General features: G+C 39.8%; 1 protein-coding gene, 2 long non-coding RNA genes and 1 pseudogene across 10 annotated transcripts in view; 3 read left to right on the forward strand and 1 right to left on the reverse strand.

Annotated features, from left to right (window-relative positions):
• Positions 1–15,929, forward strand: part of BDP1 (B double prime 1, subunit of RNA polymerase III transcription initiation factor IIIB) — a 109,262-nt gene that overhangs the window by 65,660 nt on the left and 27,673 nt on the right. For 7 of the 8 annotated variants that reach the window (XR_008525299.2, XM_024247437.3, XM_024247438.3 and 4 more), the window contains 4 exons: positions 545–746; positions 1,022–1,215; positions 2,201–2,585; positions 8,917–9,036. Coding sequence is in view for 7 of the 8 variants with exons in the window: in XM_024247437.3 (XP_024103205.3) it covers positions 545–746; positions 1,022–1,215; positions 2,201–2,585; positions 8,917–9,036 (901 nt within the window). In the remaining variant the exon portion in view is untranslated. The remainder of the gene's footprint in view (positions 1–544; positions 747–1,021; positions 1,216–2,200; positions 2,586–8,916; positions 9,037–15,929) is intronic. The other variant, XM_024247439.3, reaches the window with a different exon arrangement.
• On the forward strand, positions 2,985–6,705 carry LOC134761401 (uncharacterized). The gene is made up of 2 exons (XR_010139969.1): positions 2,985–4,509; positions 5,897–6,705. It is a non-coding gene; the product is annotated as an uncharacterized LOC134761401 (long non-coding RNA).
• LOC134761400 (uncharacterized) lies at positions 9,046–14,823 on the forward strand. The gene is made up of 2 exons (XR_010139968.1): positions 9,046–12,960; positions 14,394–14,823. It is a non-coding gene; the product is annotated as an uncharacterized LOC134761400 (long non-coding RNA).
• Positions 15,193–15,491, reverse strand: LOC112133395 (non-histone chromosomal protein HMG-14-like; annotated as a pseudogene).

A 15,929-nucleotide genomic window follows, 5' to 3' on the forward strand; every position in this document is an offset into this window, starting at 1 on the left:
ATATTGAGAACCTTATGACATTGGTTGTCAGTAAACCCTTTTTAGTGAGAGTTCAGGCATGTGGTAGGAGAATAGACACTACCCTTCAAGCCTACTTTAGAACTAGAAGTATCGAGTTGGTTATAACTGTCATATATTTGTTCATGCTTTGGGGGCCCAGTTGAAGGCATTTGTTTAAAGTGCCATTATGAAATCCATCTTCAGCTACTTGCATTTTTTTTTTTGATATCTTGTGATTTCTCTGAAAATTAAAGTAGCATGAAATCATATAACAGAATGAATAAATGAAAGTTTAAAAAGATTAATATTATTGTAAAACTTCTTCAGGCTATATAGAAAATGGAAGCTATAAACGCTTTATAAGTTCTTCTTTTCATATCAGCAATGTGTGGTTTCATTTTACATGCTTGATTTTATTGCCAATTTATATATAGTCCTTTGAACATAGAATTGATTTGTATCCAAAATTGTTTGATGTAACAGCTGTTATATCAACAAGAAATTCTGATTTTTGTTCTTCAACATGATTCATACTTCATTCTAGACATGAAAATAAACTGTATGTTCCTAGTTCAGCACAAATGACAAGAAGGAAATTCCAAAAGGCTAAGCCAAATTTGGGAAGAGCACACAGTAAGAAAGAGGAACCAGTTTTAGAAAAAGGCACAACAGATCAGGGCAAGGAAGGCAAGCCAGAAGATCATTTGCTGCAGAAAGGAGCTTCCAGCACCCAGCTCCTTCTAAAAGTAAGTTTGGGCAAAAAAAAAAAAAAAAAAAAAAAAAAATTTTTTTCTCAATGAGGTCTGTTTTGTCAAGATCATGAAGAGCATGAGTAAAATACAGTTTTGACTTCCATACTGAAACCATTTTCATGAAAAGTGACTTTCTAGTGTTGTAAAAGATGAGCAACCAACTGCTTGTAGATATGTGTAAACTTAGAGGTTTAGGCCAAACTACCAAACCAAATTAACATAGAGATTGTTTCTGTAGTAATACTAGCTAATTTCTTCTTAAATTTAAGGAAAAAGCTGAGCTTCTGACATCTCTGGAGGTTTCAGCAAGAAAAGATTGTGTAGGTTCCAAAGAGTCTGCTTTGGCAAAAATAGATGCTGAATTAGAAGAAGTTGGACCATCAAGAAGGGTTGGAGAGGAAACTGTAGGAGATAATTCACTATCTTCAGTTGTTGAAGAGCAATATCTCAATAAACTAACAAGGTAACATGTTATTTAACAAAATGTTTCACAATAAGAAATAAAAATCACTTAACTTTTACCTTAACTTACTGGTAGAACGAAATTTTTGGGTGTTGAGTCTGTTAGACATGGGTAGAAACTTGACCAAAGAGTAGTATGTATGTATTAGCTAAGTAATTAAGGTGCTCATTCAAATGGAGTCACAAACACAAATGAAGAATACCCTACTTCTATAGTTTTCAAAGAAAATGGAAAGAAACTAAAGTTCTGGAAACCAGCACTGCTCTAGTGGATTTCTGCTGCCTCCTTTTTCTTTTAACCTGTCTGTTTACCCAGTAGGATAAACTAATACCATGTTTAATCTCATATTCTGTATTTATTGGTCCTGTGTCTTTTTTTGTTTTTGAGACAGTTTCACTCTTCTCACACAGGCTGGAGTACAATTGCGTGACTCGGCTCACTGCAACCTCCACCTCCCAGGTACAAGTGATTCTCCTGCCTCATCCTCCCGAGTAGCTGGGATTATAGGCGTGCACCACCATGCCCAGCTAATTTTTGTATTTTTAGTGGAGATCAGGTTTCACCATGTTGGCCAGGCTGGTCTTGAACTCCTGACCTCAAGTGATCTGCCTGCCTCGTCCTCCCAAAGTGCTGGGATTAGAGGCGTGAGCTACTGCACCCAGCCGGTTCTGTGTCTTTTATCCCTTTTTCTTCTAATAATTTTCAGTTTTGTGTTTATTTTATCTTCACTTTCATATTACAGGAAAGAATGGTCCAGAATTAAAAACTTACTATAAAAAATTTGTAGGTAGATAACTAAGAATTAACTCTGAATGAGAAACTAGTAGTTAATTCGTTTTTTATTTTCACAGCATAAGATTTTAAAAGAATGGGTGGTGGGAATTTTCATTTTAATGACTGGAACTGGAATTTCACTCTAAATGGTTTTCATTAAAATTATCCTTGCATGCATATGACCTTATTGTTGTTTTGATTAAATATCTAGCTGTCCACAACCGTTAAAAGAAACAAATTACTCTAACATTGCCCTGGATGGGAAAACAACTATCTCTTCTACATCTGAGTATGAGAGAAATCGTGGTGAAAGGAGAAGTCATAAAAAGATCAAACCAAATGTCACCAGAGGTCGTGGATCAAAACGAGTTCGGGGTAAGACCTCTAAGAAGGAACCTAGAGCTTCCAAGGCCATGCTGGTGACTCTTCGGGCTTCCCAGGAAGAAGAAGATGATGCTGACGATTTTGAGTCTGACTATGAAGAAGAAAGCTATCATCTTGCTCCCGAAGAAGTAAACAAAGCTCCAGTATTTGTACCTGTTGGTCTCAGATCTCCTGAACCTGTTTCTGCTCAGATTGAGGAAACAATGGAAGAGGTTCGGTTTTTTTTTAAATCCTTGGTACTTTATCTTACTTGGTTTTCACCTCTTGTTTCTTTTAGGGGATCATTATTTCTTCTCTTAGTGATTATTAGGATTTGAAGAGTTCATTCTCTAAATAACCTCTACCAAATATAATTTGGGGCCTTGTATAACCTTTTGTGATTGCTCAGTCCCTATGGCCCAGGCCCAGCAAGGGAATCAGTATAACAACGAGAGAAATCTGCTTACACTTGTACCTGGAAGCTGCTTAGTCTACTTTCTGATTGATCTTTCAAACATTTTGGCAGGTGTTTTCTGGTTGATAGAGAAGTTACAAGGGACATACTTGTTTTTGTTTTTTTTTTAAATTTGGGCCCGGCGTGGTGGCTCACGCCTATAATCCCAGCACTTTGGGAGGCCGAGGTGGGTGGATCATCTGAGGTCAGGAGTTTGAGACTAGCCTGACCAACAAGGTGAAACCCTGTCTCTACTAAAATACAAAAATTAGCTGGGTGTGGTGACAGGTGCCTGTAGTCCCAGCTACTGGGGAAGCTGAGACAGGAGAATTGCTTGAACCCGGGAGGCGGAGGTTGCAGTAAGCCGAGATCATGCCAGTGCACTCCAGCCTGGGAGACAGAGCGAGACTCCATCTCAAAAAAAAAAAAAAAGAGTGCTAAAATACATGTAACATAAAATTTACTCTCTCTCTCTCTCTTTTTTTTTTTTTTTTTAAGACAGGGTCTCAGTCTGTCACCCAGTCTGGAGTGCAGTGGTGGGATCTTGGCTCATTGCAACCTCCACTTCCCAGGTTTAAGTGATTATCCTGCTTCAGCCTCCTGTAGCTGGGACTACAGGTGTGCACCACCAAGCCTGATTAATTTTTGTATTTTTGGTAGAGACAGGGTTTTACTATGTTGGCCAGGGTGGTTTTGAACTCTTGACCTCAAGCAATCCACCTGCCTCGGCCTCCCAAAGTGCTGGGATTACAAGCGTGAGCCACCATGCCCAGCCATCTTACTCATTTTTAAGTGTACGCTTCAGTGGCATTAAGAACATTCACATGTACATGTTGTCATGCTACCATCACTACCATCCATCCACAGAACTCTTTTTTAAAATTAATTAATTTAGAGATGGGGTTTCGCTATGTTGCCCAGTCTGGTCTCAAACTCCTGAGCTTGGGCAATCCTCCCGCCTCGGCCTCCCAAAGTGCGGGGATTACAGGCATGAGCTACCGCGTTCTTTTTTAAGATGATTAAGACATCCCGCAATGAGTGGTTGTCCCCTATCCTGGCAAAAAACCAAGATACAAGATACAAACACCCAACACCTGTCCCTCGAGCCCCATCTCTATGCTGTCTGGCCTGGTCACTCCCAGGTCTGCCTTGCACCCCTGGCGAACTCTTTATTTTGTTAAAACTGAAATTCTATACCCATTAAACAATAACTCTCCATTCCTCCCACCCCCTACCCTTTTGGCAACCAGTTTTCTACATCTTATCTCTTTAATTTGACTCCTCATGTAAGTGGAATCATACAGTGTTTTTTTGTGTGACCATTTTATTTCATTTAGCATAATGTTTTCACAGTTCATCTATGTTGTAGCTTATGTCAGAGTGTTCTTCATTTTCGAGGTTCAATAATATTCCATTGTGTGCGTGTATCATGTTTTGTTTATTCCTTTATCATCAATGGACACTTGGGTTGCTTCCACCTTTTGGCTGTTAGAAATAATGCTGGTGTGAACATAGTTGTATAAATACCTCTTTGAATCTCTGCCTTTACTTTTTGGGGGATATACCCGGAAGTGGAATTGCTGGATCATATGTTAATTCTTTTAATTCTCTCTTTTTTTTTTTTTAAGATGGAGTCTCTGTTGCCTAGGCTGGAGTAGAGTACGGTGGCGCAATCTTGGCTCACTGTAACCTCCATCTCCCAGGTTCAAGCAATTCTCCTGCCTCAGCCTCCCAAGAAGCTGGGATTACAGGCACCTGCCACCACACCCAGCTAATTTTTTTGTATTTTTAGTAGACGTCGGGTTTCACCGTGTTGGCCAGGCTGGTCTCAAACTCCTGACCTCAAATGATCCATCTGCCTGGGCCTCCCAAAGTGCTGGGATTACAGGTGTGAGCCACTGCACCCGGCCTGGATCTTACGTTAATTCTATACTTAACTTTTCAAGCAACCTTTATACTGTTTTTCATAGGACTGTATCATTTTACATCCCTATCAACAGTGTACAAGCACTGCAGTTTCGCTGCATCCTCACCAGTAGTAGCTATGTTGTAACTTTGGATAGTAATCATCCTAAGGGTTGTGAACTAGAGAAACGTGTTGAACATATTTAGCTTCCTTACACTTTTGCCTCTTAGTCTGCCATTCCAACTTTGTAACTTCGAAGTTTTCTGTTCTGCCTTAATTTTCAGTCACTTCTTTGGCTTACTGAGGAGCATATCTGAGTCTGTTTTGTGTAAGCATTCGTGATAGTGTCTGAGTAATTTGAAATGAATCAGAGTTAACTAAGATAGTGGCAACAACAAAAGAAGCAGTAAGAAACATTAAACAATTCAAGTAATGTTTAAGATAATTAAGGTAAACTTTAAATGTTAATGTAATTCCATTAAGAATTAACGGATTACCTGAATCTGTAAAGTCACATTTATGAAAGGAAGTCAAAATCTACTTTTATTCAGTGTTGATAATAATCTGATAAATGTTTTAGAGTAAATGAACTAATAAAATGGTTGAAGCTAATTTAAATGATGCAAAATGAGGTTGTTTCTTACAATTCAAAGTAAAGATAGTAAATGTAAGCATTATGTGAAACCAAGAAAATGCAGAAGGAAGGGTAATTTTGTGGAAAGACATCTGGTTAATGCTGCATGAGAGTTCATTTAGCTATATATTTTGTACTTTTCTTTCTTTAAGTGAAGGCAAACTGCTAGTGAAACTATCAGTAATTAATTTCTGAAAATTAGATTCCAGACTGTATCCCTGAATTAATACAGGCTATCTTTTTTAATAGCATTAATCATAATAATTGTCAAGGCTTTCCTTAGCTTCTATTCCTTATGGCCAGCCTACTAAACAGGGAAATTCATATATATGTTAGAAAAAATGTTCTTTAAAAAGCATTGAGGCCGGGCACGGTGGCTCACACCTGTAATCCTAGCACTTTGGGAGGTTAAGGTGGGCGAATCACGAGGTCAGGAGTTCGAGACCAGCCTGGCCAACATGGTGAAACCCCATCTCTACTAAAAATACAAAAATTAGCTGGGCGTGGTGGTGGGCGCCTGTAATCCCAGCTACTCGGGAGGCTGAGGCAGGAGAATCACTTGAAACCAGAAGGCAATGGTTGTGGTGAGCCAAGATCACACCACTGCACTCCAGCCTGGGCGAAAGAGCGAAACTCTGTCTCAAAAAACAAAAGCGTTGAAAGGCTAGGCATGGTGGCTCACGTCTGTAATCCCAGTGCTTTGGGAGGTTGAGGCGGGAGGATCAGTTGAGGGCAGGAGTTCAAGACGAGCCTGTACAACATAGCAAGACCCTGTCTCTATATTCAGTCAATGAATTAGCAGGGTGTGTTGGTGTGTATCTATAATCCCAGCTACTCAGAAGGCTGAGTGGGGAGGGTTGCTTGAACCCAGGAGTTTGAGGTTACAGTGAGCTACAATCATGCCACTGCATTGTAGCCTGGACAACAGGAGGAGACAAAAGCATTGAAGCACAATGGAATGTTTTTTAGCCCTAAAGGGGTATAAAGTGTTGATATGTGTCACGACATGGATGAATTTTGGAAACCTTATGCCAAGTGAAAGAAGCTAGTTACAAAGTATCACATACTATGTGATTCCATTCATATGAAATGTCCAAAATAAGGAAGTCCACAGAGACAGAAAGTAGATTAATGGTTGCTTAGGGATTGGCAGATGGGGAAGAGAGGGGTTAAGGGAGAGATAGCTAATGGTTTATTTTTGAAGTGATGAAGATGTTCCACATATGAATGTGGTGATGATTGCACATATCTGTGAATATCCCAAAATACATTGAATTGTACACCTTAAGTGGGTGAATTGTATGTTATGTGAATTACAACTCTTTTTTAAAATAAAGAAACTGTGTGATGCTTAAAAAACAACTTTTACTTTATAGAATATTCCCTTTTCCCATCCAGTCCCAACTCTTCAAGAAGTATTTTTTCTTCTCAAATCACCTGAACTTTAAAATTTTTTTTTGTTACATTTATTTATTTTTCTTTTCTTTATTTTTATTTTTTTGAGGTAGGGTCTTACTCCATTGCCCAGGCTGGAGTGCAGTGGCATGATTTCAGCTTGCTGCAACCTCCGCCTCCCAGGCTCAAGCAATCCTCCCACCTCAGCCTCCTGAGTAGCTGGGACTACAGGTGCACACCACCACACCCGGCTAATTTTTTTTTTTTTTTCAATAGAGACGGGGTTTTACCATGTTGTCCAGGCTGGTCTCAAACTCCCGAGCTCAAACAATCTGCCCACCTCAGCCTCCCTAAGTGCTGGGATTACAGGCGTGAGCTACCGTGCCTGGCCTATTGTTTTTAAATTCACTTTTTTGGAGACAAGATCTTGCTGTGTTGTCCAGGCTGGCCTCAAACTCCTGGGCTCAAGTGACCCTCACACCTCAGCTTCCGAGTAGCTAGAACTACAGGTATGTGCCCCTGTGCTCACTTGAATTTTTTGGTTCATCCCAGTCCTGTCAGATATTACCAAAGATTTTTCTCTAAATTTTGTATCTGAGGAAACAGATGTGGTACATACAAATGTAATTACAACAAATATGTTGAGTGGGCACAGGGTCTCATGCCCATAGTCCCAGCACTTTGGGAAGCCAAGGTGGGCAGATCGCTTGAGTGCAGGAGTTCGAGACCAGCCTAGGCAACATGGCGAAGCCTCATCTTTACAAAAAATACAAAAATTAGGCATGGTGGCACATGCCTGTAGTCCCAGCTACTTGGGGGGCTGAGGCGGGAGGATTGCTTGAGCTTGAGAGGTTGAGGCTGTAGTGAAACCCTGATAGTGCCACTGCACCCCAGCTTGGGCGATAGAGTGAGACCTTGTCTCAAAAAAAAATAACATACGTCTTGAAGGCAGATTCTCAGACTTGACTCTTTACTCACAGTTTCTACTCAGCCATGCAACGTTTTATACTGTTTTTTTCTGTTAATAAGAGAATAGGCCCAGGCGTTGTGGCCATCATCGCACCACTGCAGCTGGGGTGACATGAGTGAGACCCTGCCTCAGAATAACAAAAGAAAAACAAAAAAATAAGATAATAAGAACCAGAGTATATTGTATGTATTCTAGTAGGTAAATACCTTTTTAGTGCTCAGATTACATGGCTCTTTAAGTAATAGGACTCACAAATGAAGAGTAAATGTGAGTGAACTTCTTATTTTACATGGGTGTTGCCCTGGGTATCAAGAATCATGCAGGCTTTGGGGTTTTGGGAGAAGGGAGTTGGTGTGGGGGCAGTGGTGTGATAAATTTTTTATTTATTTATTTATTTTTGAGAACGAAGTGTCACTCTGTTGGCCAAGCTAGAGTGCAGTGGCACAATCTCGGCTCAATGCAACCTCCACCTCCTGGGTTCAAGCGATTCTCCTGCCTCAGCCTCCCCAGTAGCTGGGACTACAGACAGGCACCACCATGCCTGGCTAATTTTTGTATTTTTAGTAGAGATGGGGCTTCACTGTGTTGGCCAGGCTGGTCTTGAACTCCTGACCTCAGGTGATCTACCCGCCTCGGCCTCCCAAAGTGCTGGGATTACAGGCGTGAGCCACTGCGCCCGGCCCGATAAATACTTTTAAGGGCTTTCAACTCATTATAGATAGCTTTTATGACCGTATATAATTAGTTGATTACATGTCTGCTTTTCTTGTTAGATTGTGAATTCATTGAGGATAGGGACTGCACTTATCTTATTTGACTTTATATCCCTGTACACCTAGCCCTCTATAAATGTTAACAGACTGAACACTATAAATGTTAACAGACTGAACAGAGAAATTAGGGGAAAGTAAGGACAAAGTGAAGAAAATGGAAAATGAAATGCCAGGCACTAAGAAGATGAGTCTTAGAAAATTTGCTTACTGGTTCTAATAGTCACAGCCACCTCAAAAATTTTAAATGTTTTACTTTTGCCAAGTTGCTGTCAGTCAATAAAAGAATCACTTCATCTCATTTTTTAAGTTATGTATGAATGTGGATTATTTCTTCATTTTAGTGTTTCATCTTACTTATTCATGTTGAAGATGAGGCTTTGTTTTGCTGTTTATAGTATGCCAAAATGAAATGATGAAACTCTATTTTGACAGCTTGAAATAACTGTGAATGTCCCAGATGTAGGATGCATAGCTGTTGTTGAACATGAGCTACCAAACACAGATGTGACTACTGAAGAAATGAAACAAGAAGAAAATTTGAGTGCACCGTTTGTAAGCATCCATTTTAATATGTTTTGGCCTTTTATTCTTTGTTTACTTTGAAAAGACTGGAGGTTCATTTTGATAGCTTTAGGTTTATAAACACTTTACTTAGCTGATTTCTCTTTGTAAGGAGCTGTTAGTCTGAGTAGTAAAAACTAGTGAAAGCATTGATTTTGTTTGTTTGTGGGCAGAGCTCTTAATATCCTCATAGACTTTTACATTAAAATTCAGTTGCATTAAATTTATACTAAGTATAAACAAGTTAAAATATATTCTGTTGCGTTTTATTTGCACTCTTCCATTATTGGTATTTATTTGCCTTTGCAAGCGGAGGCTTGAAATTTTAACTTTTTAAAAGCAGCTTTATTGACATATAATTCACACACCATATGATTTTCTCATTATTTAAAGTGCACAATTAAGTGACTTCTAGTATTGTGCAAACATTATCACAGTCAATTTTAGGACATTTTCATCACCTCAAAAAGAAACCTTATTAGCAGTCACTACTCATTTCCTCCCAACCCTCCCTGGCCCAGGGAACCAATAATTTGCCTTTTGTCTTTATAGATTTGCCTGTTCTAGATGTTTCCTAGATATGAAATTATAAAATCTGATCATTTGTGTCTGGCTTCTTTCACTTAATGTAACATGTTTTTACTGTTCATCTATGTTGCAGCATGTGGTGGTACTTCCTTACTTTTTGTAGCCTAATAATATTCCATATGGATATGGTGCATTTTGTATATCAGTTCATCCATTCATGAACATTTGGATTATTTTCATTTTTTGTCTGTTATACATAATGCTGCTGTAAACATTCATGTAGAAGTGTTTGTGTGGATATATTTTTTTATTTCTCTTGGGTACATTTCTAAAAATGTAATTGCTGAGTCATATGGTAACTCTATGTTTCATCATTTGAGGAACTGCCAAACTGTTTTCCAAAGTAGCTATACTCTTTTACATTCCCACCAGCAGTTTATGAGGGTTCCTGTTCTTCCATGTCCTTGCCGGCACTTGTTATTTCACTTTTTGTTTTTTTTTGTTTGGTGGATTTTTTTTTTTTTTTTTTTTTTGAGACGGCCTTGCATTGTCACCCAAACTAGAGTGCAGTAACACAATTGTAGCACACTACAGCTTTGACCTCCTGAGTGTAAATGATCCTCTCCACTCAGCATCCCAAGTAGCTGGGACTACAGGTGTGTGCCACCATGCCCAGCTAATTTTTTTTTTTTTTTTTTTTTTTTTTTGTAGAGGTGGGGTCTTGCCGTGTTGTTCAGGCTGGTCTCGTACTCCTGTCCTCAAGTGATACTTTTACCTCAGCCTTCCAAAGTGTTGGGATTACAGGCATGAGCCACTGTGTCTGGCTTGACTTTTTGGATCTAGCTGTCCTAGTGAGTGTGAAGTGGTGTCACATTGTGGTTTTGATTTGTATTTCCTTGGTGACTAATGATGTCAGGCACATTTTATGTTCCTATTGGCCATTTGCATATTATCTTTGAGAAATATCTATTCAAATCTTTTGTCTGTTTTTCTTTTATTGTGCTATTTGTCTTTTTATTGTTGAGTTGTAAGGAGTCTTTATATAATCTAGATAAAAGTCCCTTATCAGGTATATGATTTGCAAATATTTCCTCCCTTTCTGTGGGGTTGTCTTTTCACTTTCTTGATTTCCTTTAAAGCAAAAAGTTTTAAATTTTGATGAAGTTCAGTTAATCTGTTTTTTCATTTGTTGCTCATGCTTCTCTTGTCAGGTCTGAGTCCTTTGTCAAACCCAAGGTCATGAATATTTACCCATTTTTCTTCTAAAAGATGATTTTTGCTTTTACATTTAAGTCTTTGATCCATTTTGAGTTTATTTTTATACATGGATAACCTCATTATCCAACTTATTTCTTTTGCGTGTGGCTATCCATTTGCCCTATCACCATTTATTTGAAAAGACTATTCTTTCCCCATTGAATAGTCTTGGCACCCTTATCAAAAATCAGCTGACCATAGATGTATGGGTTTATTTCTGAATTCTCAATTCTGTTGCATAGATCTATATGTCTATTCTCATGCTGGTGATGCTATATTGATTACTGTTACTTTGTAGTAAGTTTTTGTTGTTGTTGTTGTTGTTGTTGAGATGGAGTCTCGTCTGTCGCCAGGATGGAGTGCAGTGGCGTGATCTCAGCTCACTGCAAGCTCCGCCTCCTGGGTTCACACCATTCTCCTGCCTCAGCCTCCCAAGTAGCTGGGACTACAGGCGCCCACCACCATGCCTGGCTAATTTTTTTGTATTTTTAGTGGAGACGGGGTTTCACCGTGTTAGTCAGGATGGTCTCGATCTCCTGACCTCGTGATCCGCCCGCCTCGGCCTCCCAAAGTGCTGGGATTACAGGCATGAGCCACCGCGCCTGGCTGCTTTGTAGTAAGTTTTTGAATTGGGAAGTGTGAGTTTTACTTTATTATTTTTCAGAATGGTTTTGGCTATTGTGGGTCCCTTTCAATTCCGTATGAATTTTATTTTTATTATATTACTTTTTTTTTTGGTACACACCGGGCCTCCCAGTATTGCCCAGGCTGGTTTCAAACTCCTGGCCTCAAGTGATTCTCCGATCTCAGCTTCCCTAAGTGCTGAAATTACAGACATGAGCCACCATCCCTGGCCCCATATGAATTTTAAAATCAACTTGTCAGTTTCTGCAAAGCAGTCAGCTGGGAATCTTAGTGGGATTGCATTGCATCTGGAGATCAGTTTAGGGGGTAATGCAATCTTAACAGTGTTGAGATTCTTGATCCAGGAATATGAGATCTTTTCCCATTTATTTAGATCTTCTTTGCTTTATTTATGTTTATTTATTTTTTATTTTTAAGACAGGGTCTTGCTCTGTCATCCAGGCTGGAATGCAGTGGTGCAATCTCGGCTCACTATAACCACCTCCCGGCTTCAAGCAATTCTTGTTCCTCACTCAGCCTCCTGAATAGCTGAGATAACAGGCATGTGCCACTACACTCAGCTATTTTTTTGTATTTTTATTAGAAATGGGGTTTCGCTATATTAGCCAGGCTGGTTTCAAACCCCTGGCCTCAAGTGATTTGCCTGCTTTGGCCTCCCAAAGTACTGGGATTACATGTGTAAGCCACCACACCTGGCTGATTGAGATCTTTTACTTTCAACAATGTTTTGTAGTTTTTAGCATAAAAAGTTTGCACTTCTTTGTTAAATTTATTTCCAAATATGTTATTTTTGTCACTATTGTGAATGGGATTGTTTTCTTTGTTTTTCTTTTTCTTTGTGTGGTTTTTTTTTTTTTTTGAGATGGAGTTTTCCTCTTGTTGCCCAGGCTGGAGTGCAATGGCGTGATCTTGGCTCACCACAACCTCTGTCTCCCTGGTTCAAGCAATTCTCCTGTCTCAGCCTCCCGAGTAGCTGGGATTACAGGCATGTGCCACCACGCCCTGCTAATTTTGTATTTTTAGTAGACATGGGGTTTCTCCATGTTGGTCAGGCTGGTCTCGAACTCCTGATCTCAGGTGATCCACCCGCCTCTGCCTCCCACAGTGCTGGGATTACAGGCCTGAGCCACCGTACCCGGCCTGGGATTGTTTTCTTAATTTCATTTTTGGATTGTTCGTTGCAAGTGTGTAGAAATAAAAATGATTTTTGTATATTAGCTTTATATCCTGCAACTTCTTTGGTGGATTCCTTAGGATTTTCTATTTGTCAAATCATGTCATCTTCTTTCTGTATTAGTTTCCTAGGATCACTGTAACAAAGTACAGATGCTCCTCAACTTATGAGGAGATTACGTCCTAATAAACCCATCATAAAATAACAATTTTTTTTTTTTTTTTAAAGACAGAGTCTCACTCTGTTGCCCAGGCTGGAGTGCAATGGTGCAATCTTGGAGGCTCACTGCACCCTCCGCCTCCCAGTTTCAAGTGATTCTCCTGCCTCAGCCTCCAGAGTAGCTGGGATTACAAGCGCCCGCCACCACCCCCAACTAATTTTTGTATTTTTAGTAGAGATGGGGTTTCACCATGTTGGTCAGGCTGGTCTAGAACTTCTGACCTCAGGTGATCTGCCCACCTTGGCCTCCCAAAATGCTGGGATTACAGGTGTGAGCCACCGTGCCCGGCCTAAAATAAAAAAATTTTAAGTCGGGTACTCTTTGCACCACAAACTCAATAGCTTATAACCACAGAAAATTCTCCAGGCACTTACAGAGATGAGAAAAACAAAACAAAAAAAATTTATTCTCTCACAGCTTTAGAGTCTAGAAGTCTAAAATCAAGGTGTCACCAAGTTGGTTCCTTCCGGAGGCTCTGAGGAAGAACCATCCCATGCCTTTCTCCTGCCTCCTGCTGGTAGCCGGCAGTCCTTATCATTTCTCAGCGTGCAGCAGCATACTTCCACCCTCTGCCTCCATTACCACATGGCATTTTCCCCTTGCGTATGTGTAACCTCTCATCTTATAAGGAAAGGACACCAGTTATATTGGATTAGGACCAACTCTAATCCAACATGACCTCATCTAAATTTGATTATATCTACAAATACCCTATTTTTAAATAATGTCATGTTCATATTATTTGGGATTAAGACTTTGACATATCTTTCTAGGGGACACAGTTCAACCTTTGATACTTTCTGACCTGAATGCCTTTTATTTCTTTTTCTTGCCTAACTGCCCTGGCTAGAATCTATAGTTCAAAGTTTAATAGAAGCGAGAGTGGGCATTTTGGTCTTATTCCTGATCTTAGGGGGAAAGTATCCAGTCTTTCATCATTTATGTTTTTCATAATTGAGATTTTATTGGTTGTGTTGAGGATCAGTACACAATTCTTCACATTTATACCGAAAATCTAAAAAGCCATGTATTGTAATTATTTTTAAAAGTTACTCCGGTGACTTTCCAGCTTAAAATTTGGAGGCAAGTTTTCATTAAAAGGCTATCAAGTACCAGTATCCTTACATGTTGATAAACTGTTACATACTTCCACAATTTGCAATTAAATAACATATATACTACATACTCAAATTTTCAGTCTTTCACAGCACATTAACAAAATTATTAGGAAAACAGGACTACCACAACCAAAGATTTATAGAGTGCACACAATTCTGACAGGGAGAGCCATGATCAAGGAGTGGTTTTCTTTAGGAAGCAATTCTGCTAAAAAACAACATGGGCCCAGGCGCGGTGGCTTGTGCCTATAATCTCAGTAATTTGGGAGGTGGGAGGATCACGTGGTAGTTCAAGGCCAGCCTGGGCAACAGAGGGAGACTCTGTCTCTACAAATATATTTTTTAAAAGTTGGCCAGTCATGGTGGCATGCGCCTGTGGTCCCAGCTACTCTGGAGGCTGAGGCAGGAGGATCGCCTGGGCCCAGGAGGTTGAGGTTGCAGTGAGCTGTCATCGCCACCACCGCACCCCAGTCTGGGCATCAGAGCAAGACTCTGTCTCAAACAAACCTGAACCAGGTCGAGCGCGTTGGCTCACGCCTATAATCCCAGCACTTTAGGAGGCCGAGGCAGGCAGATCACAAGGTCAGGAGTTTGAGACCAGCCTGGCCAACATGGTGACACCCCGTCTCTACTAAAAATACAAAAAATCAGCCAGGCATGGTGACACATGCCTGTAATCCAAGCTACTTGAGAGGCTAAGGCAGGAGAATTGCTTGAACCCAGGAGGCGAAGATTGCAGTGAGTGGAGATTGCACCATTGCACTCCAGCCTAGGTGACAGAGCAAGACTCTGTCTCAAAACCAAAAAACCAAAAAAAAAAAAAAAAAAAAAAAGAACCAGAACCAAACCATGGGAATAAAAGTAACTTAAAAATTTCAAGACATCAGATGCAGGATTGTGACTCCATATTGCCAGTTAATATGGTGAAATGTTAAGCTGATACCCAAGACAGTCAAAGCCTCCCATAATTCAATATCCCATACTGTTTTCTGGTTGTACCAAAAAATAAACAACTGGAAAATGATTTTTACCCTTAAAAGCATTTACACTTAAAAAATGGGATGAGGTGGGATTTCCTTCTTCTTAAAAATGTTTCTAGAGTTACTAAAAAACTTGCATTTGTGAAATAGTTGATAAAAATATTCCTCTGGAATGTACAAGAAGGGAGACAGGGACTGTTGGTAAGACATAGTATATGATATTAATCAGACTTGGCTTTTTTTCTCTCCAGCCTCATCAGAGGCTGGACTTTCCTTGGTTTTTGTTTCTCTGTTTTCTATAGGTAAATCTGATTTCTTGGTTAGCCACTTTGGTTTGTTTTCCCTTTGTTCCCCTTTTTTCTCTTGTTTGCACTTTTTTTGTTTGGAGATTTATCCTTTCCTGCTGCCTTTTTTGGCTTTGTTTCCACTTTTGCAGGAGCAGGTTTAGCTGACAGTCATACTAATCTCATCTTGGGCTCTTTCCTTCACTGCCCTTCTGCTGAGCTGACCTTCCTCTTGGGCATCTTGTGGTCGGGAGTGTGCATGCTGGGTGCCTGTGAGCTGCACCATGCTGAGAGCCTTCTCAAAGCTCTGCTGCCTGGCTGCTACCACTCCTCCCATCCTGTCTTATCATTAAGTACGATGTTACCATGGATTTTTCATAAACGTCCTTTACCAGGCTAAAGAAGTTACTTTCTATTCCTAGTTTGTTGAATGTTTCGAAATTTCATTAAAGGGTGTTGGAATTTGTCATATGCTTTTTCTGCATTTATGGAGATGATCATGTGAATTTTGTTTTTTATTGTATTGGTTTTTGGACATTAAACCAACCTTGCTTCCCCAGGATAAATTCTAGGGTCATAATGTCTAATTTTTATACATTGTTGGATTCGGCTTGCTAGTATTTTATTGGTGATTTTTATGTCCATATTCATAATAGATATTGGTCTGTACTTATGATG

This window comes from Pongo abelii, chromosome 4, assembly GCF_028885655.2.
Source record: "Pongo abelii isolate AG06213 chromosome 4, NHGRI_mPonAbe1-v2.0_pri, whole genome shotgun sequence".
Lineage (NCBI taxonomy): Eukaryota > Metazoa > Chordata > Mammalia > Primates > Hominidae > Pongo > Pongo abelii.